Source organism: Mauremys mutica, chromosome 10 (assembly GCF_020497125.1).
Source record: "Mauremys mutica isolate MM-2020 ecotype Southern chromosome 10, ASM2049712v1, whole genome shotgun sequence".
Taxonomy (NCBI): Eukaryota; Metazoa; Chordata; order Testudines; family Geoemydidae; genus Mauremys; species Mauremys mutica.
The window spans coordinates 54,417,992-54,438,255 of record NC_059081.1 but is presented as its reverse complement, the minus strand read 5'-3'; the positions used below and the strand labels follow the sequence as shown (position 1 = coordinate 54,438,255).

General features: G+C 38.4%; 1 protein-coding gene across 1 annotated transcript in view; it reads left to right on the top strand.

Moving 5' to 3' along the window:
* The window catches only part of DNAH7 (dynein axonemal heavy chain 7), a 248,353-nt gene that overhangs the window by 66,395 nt on the left and 161,694 nt on the right, over nucleotides 1–20,264 (top strand). The window contains exons 18-21 of the mRNA XM_045031804.1: nucleotides 5,827–6,013; nucleotides 13,927–14,120; nucleotides 15,359–15,557; nucleotides 19,917–20,057. Coding sequence (XP_044887739.1) covers nucleotides 5,827–6,013; nucleotides 13,927–14,120; nucleotides 15,359–15,557; nucleotides 19,917–20,057 — 721 coding nt within the window. The remainder of the gene's footprint in view (nucleotides 1–5,826; nucleotides 6,014–13,926; nucleotides 14,121–15,358; nucleotides 15,558–19,916; nucleotides 20,058–20,264) is intronic.

The following is a 20,264-nucleotide window of genomic DNA, read 5'->3' as shown; positions in this document are numbered from 1 at the left end:
TTTTTCCCTAATTCCTGCCTGGTTTCCTCAGTAAATAGTTTGCTCTGTTCTTAAAGCCAGCAGGCGTAGCCACACTGGAAAAAACATGAAAATCTTACATTTACAATGATATATTTAAATTAAATATTTAAACATAAATTGACTCTTCTAATCTTTGAGCATCCTTACTTGATATTAAATTGAAAAATGTTGTTTGAGTTGACCCATTCAACAAATATATATAATGTCAAATATTCATCATGTCATTCCTGATTTATTGCAGTATAATGGTTGTTCTCTCTTAATGTCAGAAGAGTGAAAATTTCCACTGAAATATATTAAACAATAATTATTTATAATTACATATATCAATAGTACATACAGTATTGGTCCTAAGAATTACCCAGAATGCTGCAGCTGTGTTAGAGATTGGGGTATGGCAAGACAAACAGTGGCTCATGCAATTTGCAAATGGAAATTACATAGTATTAATGAATGCCTTGTTCAAGCACAAACCGTGAAGGCAAAGGACTTTGACATTCTGGTTTTGCAGAATTGGAACCAGATCAACTTCATCATGAAGAGATAGTGTTATAGTGTGCTGGGGACTCAGTCATTCAAGAAGGCTGCCTAGGATTTAATTATAACGTAGTTATAGCCAACATAAAGATCATACTGCGAAGCAAGAAATAACTGGCAAGTATCCTCAGAGTCTGCTATAATGTCGACAAACAGAAAATCTGTGAAACACAAATGGAATTTAGGAAGATGATTGCAGATTTTGTTCAAACTGCTGACCTCTGCACAGGTAGTGTAGATCAGACAGAGCACCACATCATCTTCTGCACTATAAACTGTGAATAAACTCCTGGGGAAACCGATCCCACAGAAGAAACCTTGGATCACAGAGATAATTATTGAGTTGTGTGGTCAATGAAGGAAGCTAAGAGCACAAAGGAAGATGGATGAAATTGCAAGAGAACTATATTCCTGTATAATGCAAGAAAGTGATGCACTGATTAAAGTGGCAAAAGAAGAGTGACTTGAAGGACAATGCATAGATATACAGAACTCTTTTCGTCAAATGCTAGTAGGAAGGCCTACCAAACCATCAAAACACTTTTTTGAAAGGTTTGTAATGTTTCACCCAGCACTTGTGGCAGATATTGCTGAGAACTATACAATATGAACAAATGAATTCTAAGTTGAAAGTGTAAGAGGCAGAGGAAATCTACTGGAGAAGTTGACTTTCCCGATTGAAGAAGTTGAGGATGTGGTGCGAACATGAAACACTGAGAAACAATAAAGTCACTGGAGTGGATACCATATCAGAACTAATTAAAAGAAAGGCACTCATCTGGGCGTGCCATAAACTTTCCAATGTGATTTCAGCATCTGGAAGATGGTCCAAGACTTGGACACAGTCACTGATGGTTTCTATTGCTAAAAAGGGAGTCCCAGCTGTTTGTGGAAATTGTGGCACAATCTCATTATTGACACACCTAGAAAATACTGCTGCGCATCATCCTGTAGAGAATTGCATCCAAGGTAGGGAACTTTCTGACTGAAGAACAAGCCAGATTTAGACCAAAGCGATACAGTGGAGCAAATATTCAATCTTCATGTGCTATCTGAGAAAGTGCTGGAGAATGATAGGAGGTGGTCCATGTCTTTGTGGATTTAGAACAGGAATACTTGTGGCACCTTAGTGACTAACAAATGTATTTGAGCATAAGCTTTCGTGGGCTACAGCCCACTTCATCAGATGCATGTAATGGAAAATACAGCAGGAATATATATATATATATTTATATATATATATATATATACACAGAGAACATGAAACAATAGATGTTACCATACACACTGTAAGGATTGTGAATTTAGTTAAAGCATTTGACAGCATATGGCACAAATTTCTTGAGCAATCCTCTGGCTGGTGGGAGTTGGTGAAAATGTACTAAGTCTGATACAAAAATCTCTTCAGAAGTGTGATGGCTTTACTGTTTGTGTGGCATGTGCAAAGTAGTTGGTTTGACTTGAGGATAGTTGTTAGACAGAGCTGCTTTGTTATTACCAACCCTCTTCAGCTGTCATCTTGAAGAAATCTTCAGATGACCCAGTTGGCTCATTGCAAGAAGAGGTGCAAAAATTGGTAGAAAGAGTGCGGGGGAAGTAGATAAATTAGGTCTAAAGGTATCATGCAAAAATACACAGACAGTGGTGACATCTCTGTTGAAGAAGTGAAGATATTCCTCCCCAAATCTTGAGGAGGCATTGGAGTGTGTTGAGCACTTCAAACACCTGGGTAGTATAATTACAAGGGACATAAAACATCACTTAAAGATCTGACATAGAATTAGACTTGCGACTGCTGCTCTAGAGACACTCAGACATTTGGAGAAGCAAAAGTGTTATCACAAAGTGTAAAATGAAATTGCTACAGTTTCTTGCTTTCAGCAGATGTGCAGATGAGACATAGACATGAAGGAAACAGGTCGTTAACAGGCTTTCTACCTTCAAATTGAAATGCTACAGGTGATTGCTGCACATTGGCTATATTTCACACTTGACTAATGAGGAGGCAATCATTTGACTTTACAGCATAACCAGAATGATATCTGATATCATCAAGACAATCAGATGAAGAAAACTTGAGTTTGTGGAACATATGGGTTGGATGAATGGAAGAAGATTGCCAAAGCAAGCTTTTATGGTTCCAGATGCAGGGAATGTCGGCAGCAAGTAGTTTGATGATGTGACTGACTGGATGGCATGTATAGTAAGGTGCGCTTCTCAAGGCTCTGAAGATTGTGAAATGTGTAGGAAAATTGATGGCCAATGACTCGTGTGTTGTGTTTTCTATTTATCGTGATGTGTTTCTGTGGTGCTTTCAACTGTGAGAGAAATGTCCTTACATACAATATAACATTGTAATTCCATCTCATGGTGTTGATGACATTGACAAGGTTTATAATAGTGTAGTGTAGGCTTTAAGGTCTGTGGGACCTGTGTAACCTCACATAAAGCACCACTCTTCCAAGAATACAGGAAAACATTTATAACTCTGGCTCACTTGTCAGAGCACAATCCCAGATTCCCTCCTGCAGTTCTGTCTGATGATGGTGGCAGCAAACGGTGATAGTCTGAATTTTTTAACTGCTCTCCCTGACTCTTTACTTGCAAAATTGCATTTTTGTCTCCACCTTTTGGATGGAGAAGTTACCAGAGTAGGTTAAATAGGAGATTATCACAACCTTTGGCAGTGGAGAGGTCATATGCAGGCAGAAAGCTGCCAGGGGTATAGGATGAAAGAAGAAACGTATGTCATTTTACACTGGGTCCCACAAAATATAGGGCAGGGTATAAGTACAATTTGTGTTCCTCTCTCTTATGTCAGAGAAACAGGAATATCAAGCAAGTGGTACTTAGAGTTGGTCGGAAATTTTTTGTCAAAACAGTTTACCCTTACAAAATGCAGTGTGACAAAAAGGATTTTTGTCAAAGTGATATTGATTTTGATGAAATTCCCCATTAAAACACATATTTTATAAACAGAAGCTTTTTTGTTTTGAAAATTTAGTTTTGGGAAAAAATTCAAATTATATTTGGAAACATTTTTTCCCATTTTTTTTGTTTTTGTTTATACACCTCTACCCCGATATAATGCGGCCTGATATAACATGAATTCGGATTCAACACGGTAAGGCAGTGCTCCGGGGGGGCGGGGCTGCGCACTCCAGCAGATCAAAGCAAGTTCGATATAATGCGGTTTCACCTATAACATGGTAAGATTTTTTGGCTCCCGAGGACAGCATTATATCAAGGTAGAGGTGTATTTATGTTTGCATTATTTCATGACGTCAGAAGTAGTAGTGCATAATTTGACATGTTATGTCAAGTGATCATATGATAAGAAATTGTCAACATATTTTACTCTTACATTTTATTTTTTTTAAAACATCAAGGACGTCTGCTGTTTAGTAAAGATTGACATCTTTGTGTTAGTGGTAAACTGTTTAATTACAACACAAACAAGAGACATTTTGATCTAGAAAATAAGGCAAGATGTTTCAATCTGTATTAAGTAACAGCTGCTCTTATTGTATTTTTCAAAACTAAACTAAAATATTTTGGCTCTTATATCAATATGATATGATATGAACTGTCATATTGTACACTACTACTACAGGCATCATGAAATAATGTAAATATAATAAATAAAATAAATTTAAAAAACATTTCATTTAAAAACAAAATATCAAATTTTGTCTACAATAAAATTTTGGAAACACTTTTAAAATTTCCATTTTGTGGAAAATTTTGATACTGTTTTGCTTTTTTTTTATTTGGAATGAAAACAAAGTTTGAAAAGTTAAAATTTCCCACAAAATGTAAATTTTGAGTTTCAACCAGCCCTAGTAGTAATATTAGTAGCCCTAGTAGTAATGGTACTGGTGAGATGACTACTGAAATTTTGTACCCAGTTTTGGTTTCAGCATTTTAAGAAGGATATTGAAAAATTGGAAAGAGTTCAGAGAAGAGCTAAAAGAATGACCTGTTGTCTGGAAAACATGCTAAATAATGAGAGACTAAAAGAGCTCAAATCTTTTTAGTTTATCAGAGAGAAAATTTAAAAATTTAACTATGATCAATATGTTCTACCAGGGGAGAAGATATCTAATGTTAGCGGTCTCATTAGCAGACAAAGGCATGCAACGTTCAGTGGCTGGTAATTGAAGTCAGCAAAGTTTAAATTAGAAATAAAATAGAAAAATTTAACAGTGAGGATAATTAACTATTGCAACAGAGTACCAAAGGATGTGGTAAATTCCCCACCACTCTTTTAATGAAGACTTTTAATGTCTTTCCAAAAGAAACGATCTACTTCAACCACAAGTTACAGGGTTAGATGCAGAAATCACTATTTGAAATGTTGTGGCCTATGTATGAAAACTAGATGAACAGAATGTTCCTGTGTAACCTTAAAATCTATGAGATCTATGAATTCCTGTAGCTTTGCTATGTGAGTTGTTCCAGTGAAGCCAATGCATCACTCACATGAGCAAAGGCTCCAGATCACACTCAAAATATTCTGTATACAGATTAAGGCTGTTTTTCCATTATAGGATTTCAGTGACATTACCAGAATTCTCTAATGATTTATGATATTTAAAGAAAAAACTTTTGGTGGACTTGCAGACCATATACATTTGTGTTTGTGTTGTGTGGTACATTATTCCTTAATTTTTCCTTATTGTAAATAAAATAGCATATGCTTAAACTGTGAGTTCTGTTCAATGTAACGTTCCTGAAAGTACATAGATCCTCATTCAGGATCTGATAAAAAACTCACTCAGATCAATGGAAATATTCCAATGGCTTTGCATCAAGTCCTTAGTTAGAAGCCAAACTACACTAGTTGAGTTATTTCCGTTTCATCAGTTTTGGGGCCCATGTTTAGGACCCATGTCACAAATAATTAATTGTTGGAAACTGTAGTTCAGTATTTATTTACCCATTTTGACCAAAGATGGCATCCTTCATTTAAGGGTTGCATATATTTCTTACTCCCCAGTCTGCCTGCAAAGGCATTGTAGGGAAGTGAGGAAAAAGTATCTGTGTTTAAAAAAAGCTATTGTACTTTTGGAGAACAATTTGAAGAAAAACTGATAATGTTGGAAAGTACTATATAAATTGAAGTTATTATTTATGTTGTCCAGTTCCTGGTCCTCAGTGATTGTAATTTGTATGTGTAAAAAAGTCTTAGAACTTAACATTCTAAGTAAAAAGATTTACTGTTGGTATTAATACAATGTGTATGAATCAATGCTTTCTGTTTTATAGGGAATGGGAAGGAAAGCTGTTGTTGGTACAGGAAATCCTTGATGAATGGCTGAAGGTTCAAGCTACTTGGCTGTATTTGGAGCCAATTTTCAGTTCTCCTGACATTATGGCTCAGATGCCCGAGGAAGGTAGGCGATTCACCGCTGTGGATAAAACCTGGAAAGATCTAATGAAATCTGTCTTACAGGTAAGGACAACTCTCTTAAGAAAAAGTGGTTGTGTTTGTAGTATGTATCAGAAAATTGCTTCTGGTGAGACAAAAATGTGTCCTGTATATTTCATACTAACTCTTTTCCTGATTCTTTTTTTTTTTTAATGTTGGCTGTCAAACTTATTTCAGCTACCTAGAAGGACAGTATATTGACAAGTAAAATTAAACAATTTAAACAGTATGTAAAGCAAAATAATATAAAACAATTGACTTCTTTCAGCACTAAAAGACTGACTGCTATAAAATTCCTACATGTTTACTACATGTCCTACATGTTTACTGAAATTGCGTATTTGCTCATTTTAAAGGGTTTTATCTAATCACATCATGAACAGGAGAGAGATCTCTATCTCTAAAACCCCAGATGTTAAACCTGCATCAGATATCTATCTTAGCCCCCCTGTAGCTCAACAAGGAAATACATACTTTACGAACTTGGTACATCAGGGAAATAACCAGTTACCTATGAGGAAATAAATAATAAATTAAAAGAGAAATCTATATTCAGCCTTAATCATTTCTATGGTATGGGGACATTGTCAATGCTTGTTTTCTACCTGACTTTGTAGCCTGTAAAAAATTCATTGTATTGTCGAATCTTTTAAAGATATATGAATGTCCATTCCTTTCCATTAAAATTGTGCTAAATGTGAAATTACTGCTTGGAGGTGAAAGTGTGAAGTTCCATTTTTACCAGGCAAAACCTCTGTGTATCTTTTTAAGACTCACTGCATAATCAAGATAAATGTTAACATGTATGTATCATAGTCTAAAAATATTTTGATCTGTACTTTTTCAGGATATATGTATAAAATTTAGGGATACACAAACTCCAATGATTGTTTTCTGAGCAACAGTTTGGGAGGAGCATTTGCACTATGATATACAAAATGAGACATTTTCTGAGTTTCCCAGCAATTCTATTTGGGATATATTTCTCTTTTCTGAATTGGCAGTCGTTCAGCTTCTGAAGTTATTCCCAATATGAACAGTGTTCAGAATATTAGCATCCTTACAAATTTTCATGATCATGCTCTCACATGCTGCCATCTTTTCATTAAATTTAACTTGTGTTATATTGATAAGGTATACAAATGATGGCAAAGTCAAAAAACCGAGTATCTAGAGAGACGGGGGGAAAGGGGTTGAAGTAATATCTTTTATTGGGCCAACTTTGGTTGGTAACAGAGACACGCTTTTAAGCTTACCCAAAGTTCTTCTTCAAGTCTTGAAAATACAAGATGGATCATATTGTTTAGCATAAGAAGTTAACACATTTCAAGTGACCATTCATAGTGAAGTGACACTTTAACACCCTTTGTTTCCCCCCAGGACTCAAGTGCTGGGAGAAAGTGGATAAATGGTCTAAAGTAAACAGGATGAAATTCAATAAGGACAAACTCAAAGTACTCCACTTAGGAAGGAACAATCAGTTGTACACATACAAAATGGGAAATGACTGCCTAGGAAGGAGTACTGCGAAAAGGGGTCTGGGGATCATAGTGGATCGCAAGCTAAATATGAGTCAACAGTATAATACTGTTGCAAAAAAAGAAAATATCATTCTAGGATGTATTAGCAGGAGTGTTGTAAGCAAGACACAAGAAGTAATTCTTCCACTCTACTCCACGCTAATTAGGCCTCAGCTGGAGTATTGTGTCCAGTTCTGGGCACCACATTTCAGGAAAGATGTGGACAAATTGGAGAGAGTCGAGAGGAGAGCAACAAAAAGGATTAAAGATCTAGAAAACATGACCTATGAGGGAAGATTGAAAAAATTGGGTTTGTTTTCCCTGGAGATGCAAAGACTGAGAGGGGACGTGATAACAGTTTTCAAATACATAAAAGGTTGTTACAAGAATGAGGGAGGTAAATTGTTCTTCTTAACCTCTGAGGATAGGACAAGAAGCAATGGGTTTAAATGTGATTTAGGTTGGACATTAAAAAAAGCTTCCTAACTGCCAGGGTGGTTAAGCACTAGAATAAATTGCCTAGGGAAGTTGTGGAATCATAGAATTGTAGAGCTGGAAGGGACCTCAAGAGGTCATCTAGTCCAGTCCCCTGCACTCGTTGCATGACTAAGTATTATCTAAACCATCCTGACAAGTGTTTGTCTAACCTGGTCTTAAAAATCCAATCTTAAAAGTCCCTTCCTGTCCTATAGTTCTATTAGACAAACGCCTGTCAGGGATGGTCTAGATAATACTTAGTCCTGCCTTGAGTGCAGAGGACTGGACTAGGTGACCTTTTGAGGTTCCTTCCAGTCCTGTAATTCTGTGGGAAATTACTATTTTGGTGGCATATGCAATTTCTAGTTCTAGGGTGGGAACCAAATATAAATAACTATTGGAATGCAGTATATTTTACAATGACAAAAATCAGACTCATTCATTTATATTTAGTATTTTTTTCAGAGCACTGTGATAACCCATTGTACCACTCAATATTCAAACCTCTCTGAAGTGTCGCTGTCATAAACAGAAAGGAATCTTTTCCCAGAAGATGGCACTCTGTGTCCAGAAATATAGTGTCATGATTTTATGGTTTAGAAGAAAGCATATGAATGTTTGAATGAATTTGAATGAATGTTTCTTCTTAAATCACAAAACTTGACTTTTTTGCCTTTAGATGCCATTGTGTTATACAGTTGATGTGAGAGGTAATACAACTGCTTTTTTTACTTGCCTCACTTTTCATCACAAATTTGAATAATTATAGATTATGCATCTTTAACATATCTTTTTTTAAAGCAAGACATATGAGAATGAAATTACTTTGTGATTTATTTTCTACTTTTCATAAATTAAATAACTAGAAAAAAGGAGCGTTAATTTTTAGTAGGGAAGAAATTCAAGATTTTGCTAAAACATCTGAGACAAAAGTCTATGGTAGATTAAGAGTAAGGCTCTGTGTTTGTCATGAAGGTAATGGAAGTCACAGATTCCATGACTTTCCGTGACCTCTATGACTTCTGCAGTAGCCCCGTGTGACTGGCCCAGAAGCCACCTGAGCAGCTCGAGCAGCTCCTGGGTCAGTCACATTGACTGCTGCTGGGGCAGTCTTGTGACATTCTGCCCCCCAGCAGTAGGAGTTTGGGTGTGGGGGGGCTCGGAGTTTGGGGTTGGGGCCATTGTTTACCTGCGGGGGGGAGAACTCCTCTCCCCTATCTCCACATGCAGCCAGGCACTGCTCCTGCAGCTCCCTCTGGCTGTGGTTCCCAGCCAATGGGAGCTGCAGAACCAGGGTTTGGGGCAGAGCGAGGCAGCATGTGGAGCTAAGGAGCTGGGGCCACCGCTTCCCAGGAGCTGGGTAGGGAGCCTGCCCCAACCCCCCCTCACCCGCGTGTCACCTGGGCCATGACTCCCCCCCAGCACCTTTGCCCCCCTCTCCTGCACCCGTGGTGCTTCCTCGGGCCACACCTCCCCCCAAGCACCCATGCCCCCCTCCCCAGCACCAGTGATGCTTCTCCAGGGCTGTGCCCCCCTCTCCAGCACTGCGGTGCCCCGCTAGTTCCCCCCCCAGTTTTAGTCACGTGTATTTTTAGTAAAAGTCAGGGACAGGTCACGGACCCGTGAGTTTTTGTTTACTGCCTGGGACCTGTCCATGACTTTTACTAAAAATACCCATGACTAAAATGTCGCCTTAATTAAAAGTAATTTATAGGAACTACAGCTGTTGGTATATGATTATTGTAACAGGTCTCTTTAGATACACTTAGTTTAGCTGAACCACTGTATTTGTAATACAGTTTCTTTTCCTGCAAGTGATCAAACAAGTAGGGTGACCAGATATCCCGATTTTATAGGGACAGTCCTGATTTTTGGGTCTTTTTCTTATATAGGCTTCTATTACCCCTCACCCCCATCCCTATTTTTCACACTTGCTATCTGGTCACCCTACAAACAAGTGACACTGACGTTTTGAATGTGTAAGAACAATGGCATTCTCGTTTATTCTTGATGCTTAATCAGAACTGTAGATAGGAAATCCATGTTGAAAGTTGAAATGTTTATTTTTGTCTTACCTCTTTTTCATATATGAAAAGAATCTAAGCATAACCAGGGACGATCCCTCTTCTCACATTTGGCAACATTCAGTTTTGAATTGCAAGATCAATTGTACTCAGAAAAATTGCTGATGATGTACATACTCAGAAAGGAAACCAAAGACTTTATTCTTTGACAGTTTATAGAGTGTACTTAAATATGCACTTGTAAATGCTGTCTTATAAAACCAATTATTAGCTATATCTGAATTTTGACAGCTCAGTTTATCTTTATGTGGTTGAAAAGCATGAATAGTTATTTAATTCAGATTGTGTTCTGGTTTGATATAATTAAAGGCGCAAATATCAGAATGCCAAGTAATTTTAGGGGTTTTTTTGCTTTTGTTTTTTTGCTTATGTAAAGTATACTTCATTTACAAGGGAACATTATAATCAGGTATTAGGCATGTGTGCTTTCTAACAAAATCAACTAGATAACCAACTAATTTGGTGTTTCATCGGTAGGTAGACTGCAAGTACTCAAATGTCTGGTCAAAATAATTGCTAACTGGAATGGGATAATTTTAACACTTTTTATTTAGATTTTTAATTTGCTTTTAAAGACTGGTATTTGGGGAGTATTATTTTGGCTTATACATTGACCATAAGACCTATTAAAAATAGATCTTGATGCACAAGCAACTTCACATTCTCTGCAATTAGTATGACATTCATTAAAACTAACAAGTCTGCAAAACCTCTCATTTTCTTTCATTTACGGTAAATTAGATAACTCACTTAGATAATTACAGTAGCTCTACTAAGCATTTGAATTAATTTTGTTTGCTGAAATTCTGGATTAATTTGGAAAGGGCTCAATAAAATTCCTGACATGAATTATTTTATCTTCTATACAGAACAAAAATATAATAAGAAATCCAGTTTATGTTGGAATGCGAAAAAACCTATAATATTTCCCTTTGTTTTATATATTTTTAAAAGCAACAGCACCCTTTAATATTTAATAATGGGTGATCTAACTCTGACATTTAACCATATTGACCCTTCACAGGTAGGAAAACACCTGCCACCCACAACTTCCCCATCTCAGTATTTCTGGCAGAGTGTATGTAATGTTTTTCACAAGGGATAAAAGGAATTCTGACCTGTGCAGAAATCTATTGATGCTGTAAACCCGTTTGATTTGATTACCCCCTTAGAAAGGGTGTGATGGGGTCCCCAGGGTGCAACCTGGATTGTGGGACCACTGATTCCTCTGTCCCACCAGCCTGGGATATCCCTCTCACACTGTCATGCTGATGTCAAGCTAAGATAGGCACTGTACTTACACAGACATCCACAGGCAGGGACACATTCAACTGTTTTACCTGAATGCTCTCCCAGCCACTCATGAACCAACTACAGAGGCTCCAGCCAATTATCCCCAGCTCCCTAGCCGTGCAACCCAGAATTTTACTGTCTTGTGCTGGCCAGAAGGCTGGCCAGTATAAGTTCGTTATCCAGTTCACCATTTGCTCAATGTGGAATGGACACACACTAGCCTTTGTAAACTGAGCTGAGATTTCCCAAGCACTTCAACCAAAACACACTGTTTTAGGTCAAATATAAAACAGATTTCTTAACTATAGAAAGATAGATTTTAAGTGATTAAGTAGCAAGCATAGAGATCAAAGTTGGTTACTTAAAAATAAATTTGTTCTGCAAACTAAATAGGATTTGAATCAAGCAGTGTCTCACCCTGACAGATGGCACAAGCAGGTTACAGATCCTCAATACACAGGCTGGGACTCTTTTCCAGCATGGGACCACCCTTCCCCTGTTCAAAGTCTTTGTCCTCCAGACATTCTTCCAACTGTTGAGTTGAGGGTGGAGAGAGGCCAAGTGATGATGTCATTTCCCTTCTTTTATATTCTCTTCCACTTGCTGGAAAGATCTTTGCTGGGATGTGGGGTTCAGGCAGTCCCCATTGGTTACACAGTCTCTCTTGCATACGTGCTCTCTTTGAGATGTCTCTGGGATGGGAGAGTAGATTCCCTTTAATGGTCCATCAGCACATCTGGCTGGTACTTTGTTGAAATTTTGGCTGTGAGCATCTCTCAACCTCACAACATATTTTAGTAACACACATACACCTCTACCCCGGTATAAAGCTGCCCTCGGGAGCCAAAAAATCTTACTGTGTTATAGGTGAAACCGCGATATATCAAACTTGCTTTGATCCGCCAGAATGTGCAGCCCTGCCCCCTGGAGCACTGCTTTACTGCGTTATATCTGAATTCATGTTATATCGGGTCACATTATATCGGGGTAGAGGTGAAGCAGTGCTTCATAACTTCTCAAACAATTATAGTACATACAATCCAAGAGATCAAGACTTTTAAAATGATACCTCACAAGATATACTTTGTACAAAACATATCATAATCATATCACCATGGTGAATATGAGGGTTCCAGGATGTGATTTTGAGGTACAGAATGTGATAAAGTGTAATGATCAATATACAGTAACTCCTCACTTAACGTTGTAGTTATTTTCCTGAAAAATGCGACTTTAAGTGAAACAATGTTAAGCGAATCCAATTTCCCCATAAGAATTAATGTAAATGAGGGGGTTAGGTTCCAGGGAAATGTTTTTCACCAGAAAAAAGACTATATTATAATTATATATATATACACACACACAGTATAAGTTTTAAACAAATGATTTAATACTGGTATGCAGTGATGATGATTGTGAAGCTTGGTTGAGGTGGAGGAGTCAGAGGGTGGGATATTACCCTTACTGCTAAATGATGAACTAGCAATTGGCTGAGCCCTCCAGGGTTAACGCTCTCACTCTACAAGGCAGCAGGAATGGAGGGAGATATGCGCATTTCCCTTTTAAGTACACTGCCTTGTTAATTAGATCAGCTTGCTGAGACTGCAGCTGCTGCAAGCTCCCTCCATCCTGAGCCCTGGTGTGTCCCCCCGCTCATGGAAGATGGGGTAAGCAGGATGCAGGAGCAGGGGGGAGGGGGACACTCTGACATTAGTCCTGTCTTCCTCTCCTCCCTCCTGCACAGGAAGCAGGAGTCTCTGGGAGCAGCTCCAAGGCAGAGGGCAGGAGCAGCACATGGCAGTGGCGGGAGGGACAGCTGCAACTGCTAGCCTGCTGGGCAGCTGCTGCACAGGGAGCTTAGGGGAGTGGGGAGCTGATAGGGGGCTGCCGGTCCACCCGGTTCCAAGCCCCAACGAGCTAGCTGCAATGGGCTGCTGTTCCTGCAACCAGTAGACAAAGCAGGCAGCTGCCAAAAGATGTTAGAAGGGAGCATTGCACAACTTTAAACGAGTATGTTCCCTAATTGATCAGCAACGTAACAACGTTAACCGGGACGACTTTAAGAGAGGAGTTACTGTAGTTGATCGTAAAATTATCGAGGGGCTTTTCTTAAAAAATCCATCTAATACCATCTGTTTGATTTTCTATGTTAGTGAATTATATAGACTGGCTACAGATTATGGGCCAGATCCCCAGCTGGTGTGAATATAGGTAGCTACATTGAAGTCAATGAAACTATGGTGATGTAGATCAGTTTAGGATTGGATCCTATGTTTTGGATTGTATTTTCATATAGTAATTGTGGATGATTCAAAAATTCACTTTAATACCTTCTATTAACCCACCTTCTTTAAAAAAATCAGATATTAAAGAAGATTAACATAAAACACGTATAATAAAATATACACTAGATAATGCTATGGGTTAAAGCAAAATTTCAAACAAAATAGAGAGGACTTCAAAGGTAACTTTGTTCCAGATTTTTCTTCCCATGTCAGAGTGGCAAACTACTCAGTATGACATCAACCTTTTTTGAGTGGAATAATTTCATTTTGTTTTTCAGGATAAACATGTTCTGACAGTGGTGATGATAGACAAGATGTTGGAAAAGCTAAAGAAGTGCAATGAATTGCTGGAACTAATTCTTAAGGGACTTAATGAATACTTAGAAAAGAAGCGCCTTTTCTTCCCCAGATTTTTTTTCTTATCTAACGATGAACTCCTTGAGATTCTTTCAGAGACCAAAGATCCTACACGGTACAGTAATATTTGATATATGTGTGAGGCTCCTAATACATGCATCTTAAGGGTATGATCCTGTAGCTGCTCCATTCATAGAACTCTCATTTTATTCATTGAGACTTATGCATCTGAAGTAACTACAAGAACAGGCCTTGAGTTATCAAGGAAGAATCCAAACCAAAAGTGGTTACTTTTAAAATATGTATTAATTAAATGTAATATGTTTTGCCAAACTGTTCATCCTGGTTACTGAATTTCTCTAGTGTGCAAACTGAGAGTCAAGGTAGAGACTGAAAGTTAGAAAAAAAGCATCGCATTCCTGCTATTACCTATGGAGGACTGAACTTGATGTAGAGACTGGGAGACCTCTGATGACACTAAGCATTGGAGTTTTGGGTACAGTTCACCCCAATGCAAAGGTCTGCAAATGCCCTCTGCACAGCTTAAACTGTATGTTAATAATGGATTTCATACGTTTTAGGACTACTGCTTCATTCATGGCAAGATTGTGAAACTGTCACTTATACTTACCCCACAAGAAGTTCCACTTAAGTCAATGAAAATACTTGCTAAGTAAGGTGATATACAGTTGTGGGTGAGAGCAGTGTGCAGTGTGTGTGCCAGAAGATTATTCACTGAACATGAGGATAAAAATGAAAGTTGAACAACTGACTCATTCACTCAAAAGTGTACATACTGTGCAATGAATGAGATAGGGGACTTTGTGGGAACAAAAAAATAAAGAAAGAAATATCCTATTCTGTAATTTATTGTAATTTATGTGCACAAGGAGCAGAATTAAGGTTGCGTTTAATCACTGAATTTGCAACTTATTTGATTGCTTCACTTGCAGTGTTGTTTTAATGTATATTTTTGTATGGAATGTATAACTAAGTGAAAAAGGGTTTTAGATTATATAGGAAGATCAACACTTACACCAGTTGTGCTTGAGCCTTACCAGTGTTTGAATTGCTGAGGACCTGAACAATGTTAAAAAAAAAATTAAATTGCTCTTTAAAAACATGGTGTGTGTATGTAAATCTTTAAATGTACATATGTTTGTGTGTAAATCTTTGAACGTTAGCAGGTCAAAAATGTTTTTCTGAAGTAAATTCCTCAAAAATACCTTTAAGAACTACATTCCTTTTTTTTCTTTTATAGAATGGATGGGAAATAGTTTGGCTGAGCTTTAAAGTAAAGTTTGGTTATTTATGCAGTCTTAAATTCTGTATGTTTTGTTTTGTTTTCTGCAGGGTAAACCCTCACTTGAAAAAGTGTTTTGAAGGAATTGCAAGTGTCGAGTTTACTGAAGTTTTAGACATTACACATATTAAGAGTAGTGAAGGAGAGGTTGTGGAACTCATAGACACAATCTCAACATCTAAAGCTAGAGGTCAAGTTGAAAAGTGGCTCGTTGAGTTGGAGGCTGCTATGCTAAATTCTATCCACAAGGTAATAAAATATATTGTGTTTTATTCTTTGTACAATAAAACATGACAATGCAGTCTGTACCATTCCTGATACATTCCTGATGGAACAATCAAGCAAGGTAATCCAGTGTAGAAATGGCATAGTGTATTACATGTAGTACAAAATTATTATATTCAATTGGCCCCGATTCATGAAAGCACTTAGGAGTGTGCTTTTAAGTCAGTGAGACTTAATCATATTCTTACAGTTAAACATGTACTTAATTGCTTTGCTGAAATGGGGCATTTAAGCACAACATAGAGACAATTTCGTTTTGACCTGGTCTGGTGGTTCTACCAGGAGTGCTCTGAAATACTGGTCTGACATTTCCGGTCTCCAGTTCCCAGACCTATAGATGCTAAGGGTATGTCTACATTGCAGTAAGACACCTGGGCCTAGCCCATGCCAGCTCAGGCAGGTTTGCAGGGCCTGGGCTCAGGGTTCTTTAATTGTGATTTACGCATTTGGGTTTGGCCTCCCAGAGCTCCAGCCCAAGCCCAACATCTATACTGCAATTAAACAGCCCTGTGAGTCTGATTAAGCTGACTGAGGCCAGCCATGAGTGTTTAATTGCAGTGTAGATACATCCTAAGTGTCTGGTGCTGGGCGATGCCGAACACCCTCAAATTCTTCAATCACCCCTGACCATTTTGGCTAATAGCCACTGATGGATTTATCCTCCATGAACTTATCTAATTCTTTTTTTGAACCCAGTTATACTTTTGGCCTTCACAACATCCCCCTGGCAATAGGTTCCACAGGCTGACTGTGTGTTGTGTGAAGAAGTACTTCCTTATGTTTGTTTTAAACCTGTTTCCTATAATTTCATTGGGTGACCCCTGGGTGTTTGCCTCTGGCAGTACCCAGTGCTTGATACTTCAGAGGAAGGCAAGATGAAACTTCCAAGTTGTTAGTGCACATAGCAAAGGGAGGTGAGGATTCCTTTTTTAAATATTCACAGTCATTCAATGCATGCCCTAAAACATGAAATTTGATTCTTCCTATAATTATTTTGCTTGCATTTCTACTAACTTGTGTGGTCAGAATATTATCCAACCTATTTAGTGCAATCACATTAGTTGTCTCAGTGCTTCATGCTGCATTGAATTCCACTGGTTAATTATTATCCATGTAAATAGGTCTTTCCATAATTCATTCAAAATTTTACTATCCTTTAATTTTGAGTGGTCCTTGTTCTTGAAGTAGGTCTGACTGAATCCCAACGAAGATTAAACCAGTGATCCCCAAACTTTTTCCATCTCACCCTCCCTTACCTGTAATGGAACCTGTCCACGCCTCCTCCCCTGGGAACCGCGGCTGTGAGGGAGGCTGGCGTTGCAATCAAGAGCTTGGAGCAGAATCAGAGTTGGGAGCCGGCCCTTGGTCGGGGCTGGGCTGACGCAGGGGCCAGGGGCTGGGGCTGCAACTGCGCTGTGGCCGAGAGTGGACCTGGGATCTGAGGCAGGGGCTAGGCTGAGGCCTGTGCCCAAGCTGGGGCTGGGTTGTGGCTGGAGCAGAGCTGGGGCAGAGTGTGGCTGGATGGTGCTCCCTCCCTGTGCCCTGTGGGGGCTGGCCCGGGCCCTGCCACATCCCCTTGAATGTTCCTATGGGGGTGTGCCAAGCAGTTTGGGGACCACTGGATTAAACTGAGAGACTGACCAGTTTTCATTAGGGTCTTGTTAATTAGGAATATCTCAATCAAGACCCATTTTATTCTTCTTTTTTCCAGGCTAGATAATCCTGGGTTTTGCAATCTCTCATCATATGCAAATTCTGCCACACCTCTAACCATCTTTGTTGCCTTTCTCTGGATCTTACCAATTTTTGCTATATCTTTTTTAATGTTTAAAATTTCACATTGTATTCCCAGATGCAGTCTTATTGGTTGCTACAGAGTAGTTTCACTTTATCGTGGTGCTCCGAAACAGATACAATTAAAAATAGTTTTAATGTATATTAATATAGAGAATGTATTACTCTTGAATTAAATGAAAAATGCTAACCATATTCTGTTGCAGATGAAAAAAATTATATACATGTATGAATGCAATACATTCATTTTTTATGGCCAGAGATGCCTCCTTGGAGGAGCATAAGTTTATCTGCTGTTTTTAGTGTTAAATGATACATTTGGATCTCAGGATTGTGTAAAAGAAGCTTGACAGTTCCCTATTAATTGTTGGCCAGATTCTTCCCCAAAACTGAGCAGCATTGATAGGGAAGCAGACTTTCAGCCCTGATCTCTCCTTCCCAGTGGAGCAGGGGAAATCGCTCACCTTGGTGGCACCACCCTGCCTACAACAGACCTCTATGGAGAGCCCTCAGCTGGGTCAGGAATCTGTAGTGAAAGAATAGGGCTGGAAGTGTGGACATAGTCCATAACCCCAAGGCCCCTGGAGAATCTAGTGTAAAGTCAAGGCAGCTGGTTCTATTAACTTTTCACAGCTCTCCCTCTGGCCTAGGAATCTTCCTTTGAAGGGTGTTCCAGAGGCAACGCGAGCTAAAGATTCCTTGCCAGCACAACTCTAATGGATCCCTGCAGTATGAGCACTGTAGGCAGGGTAGGGAAGGTTATAGAATCAGCACAAAAGCCCAGAGGATAAGTGTGGGATGAATCTAGCCACCTGTGGATTCCTGAGATTCACAGGATTTGGCTGCAAAACTTCTTCTCAATCTGCAAGATTGCACCTCCACCCAAAATGGAACACTTAAAGAAAAATTCCACAAGTAGGAACCTTGCAAAGTTTTCTTCTCCCAGATCCCGAACTTATGGATATGCAGAAGGAGTCAATTACTTCAATGTATTTGTGGAAGTTTGTATACATTGTTTTTTATGATTTTGTTATTGACTCCTCTATTTCTGTAGATGATATACAAGTAACTATTCTATAAGATGAAAACCTGCTTTGAATGGCTGCACCCCACTTGAGTGATCTTGGAAAACAGATAATGTAGACCAGAATATCTTAACAAACCTCATCATTTTCTCAGTGGAAGAACATTGAGTGTGCTGTCTCCTCAAATACATAGACTATTCTACTTTTTGATTATGTGCATGTGTACATCTGGGCACAGGATCAATTCTTAGTTTGGGAGCTTATGATTGTTTTTTAAATAATTCTGTTATTCACTTCTAATTCACAAAAAATTCAGTTTTGGGTGCAGTATACACTTATCATGATGGACACATCTGCGTTCCCAACTTTTGTCTGTTACAGTCAGCTTTCACATGAGACAGTAAGAACTGCAGAAGATTTAGGATAAAATTGGTAATTCTCACACTGACTTTTCATTGTATAATTTAAATCTAATCATCTCAGAATCCCATCTAGACAGTCTTTTACTTTATATTATTTTGAAATTCTCTTTGGTATCAACACAATTTTTTGAAGCAAACTTAAAGCTGAAAGTTTCAGGTCAGTTTTTCACTTAGATTTAAATCTGTTTGTGGCTTGTTGAGGTTCTTTGAATGTAATACTTGGTTTTTACATTGACTTGAATTCATATATTTTATTTAGATGAGCTAAATGTTAAGCTTGTCAAATCTATGGGCCAAATTCTGCCATTGGTTATGTGTTTAGTTTCTGGGACTTACAACTACAAAACTAATAACAGACATTAGCTCAAATGCTTCTTTTATCATTGCATTTTCTCTAGATCACTTGCAGAACGCTAAAAAATGAAAAGATTTAATCAGTAAATGGCCTCAGCTTTGCTTGTAAGTTTTGTTGATGGGGGAAAAAGCTATTGGCCTTGACTGTGATCTCCAGTGCAGCTACATTGATTTCTTAATTGGATTACTCTTGTGTAAATTAGAGGAGAATCAGGACCATTATTCCATTATTAGAAAATAAGCTGATAGAGATAAGTCCAAATGAACCTCAACTTTGAACCTCTTCATTCTTTAGAATCAGGTTTGGGATTAAAATGTCCAGGCACAACTATCCCTTAATTTTAGTTCTGTTTTGAATCTAATATTAAAGGGGTGTGTGTGCTCTTTTCCAGTTTTAGTTTGCAGTAAGAGCTGTTTTTGCAAGATGTTTGGTTCCGGTGGCAAAATCCAATGAGACTATCTAATGAGATTCCCACTATTAGGGTCTTGGAAATTTTGTTGGATCAGTTGATTGATCTCTTGAGGTTTTCACCATCATGGGCTGAAATTTTGAGAGACTTCTTGTGAGATTAATGTTGTGGAACTGAGCTTGGTCCTGAATCTTGGCTCTGATTTGGCTCTGACTCTCAACACTAAAGCCTGTCCTAAACTGATTCAAGATCTGAACACTGTCTGTGTGTCTCAACTCTACATTATGTTTCCCCCCTCGCCCCTCTCCGCATGACTAGGTGATTGCAGAAGCAATTGAAGCCTATCCAAGAACTCTGCGTATTAACTGGGTGAGGGACTGGCCTGGACAGACAGTTCTTTGTGTATCCCAGATTTTCTGGACTTCGGAGGTACAAAAATCTATTAGAAATGGCCAACAGGTAAACATTTGTTAAAGCTTATAAGAACAATTTAAGTTACTCTTACATAAAACTGGAGTAATACAGTGGTGAATTGGGCCCATGTTGTAGAAACCAGTGGAGTTCAGAAATATTTGGATAGATATCTATTTGGGCTGTAATTATTATGTTATTCAATATCCACTTGAAAAGTGTACCTGAATTTTTACCCTGGAAGAATATAAAGGA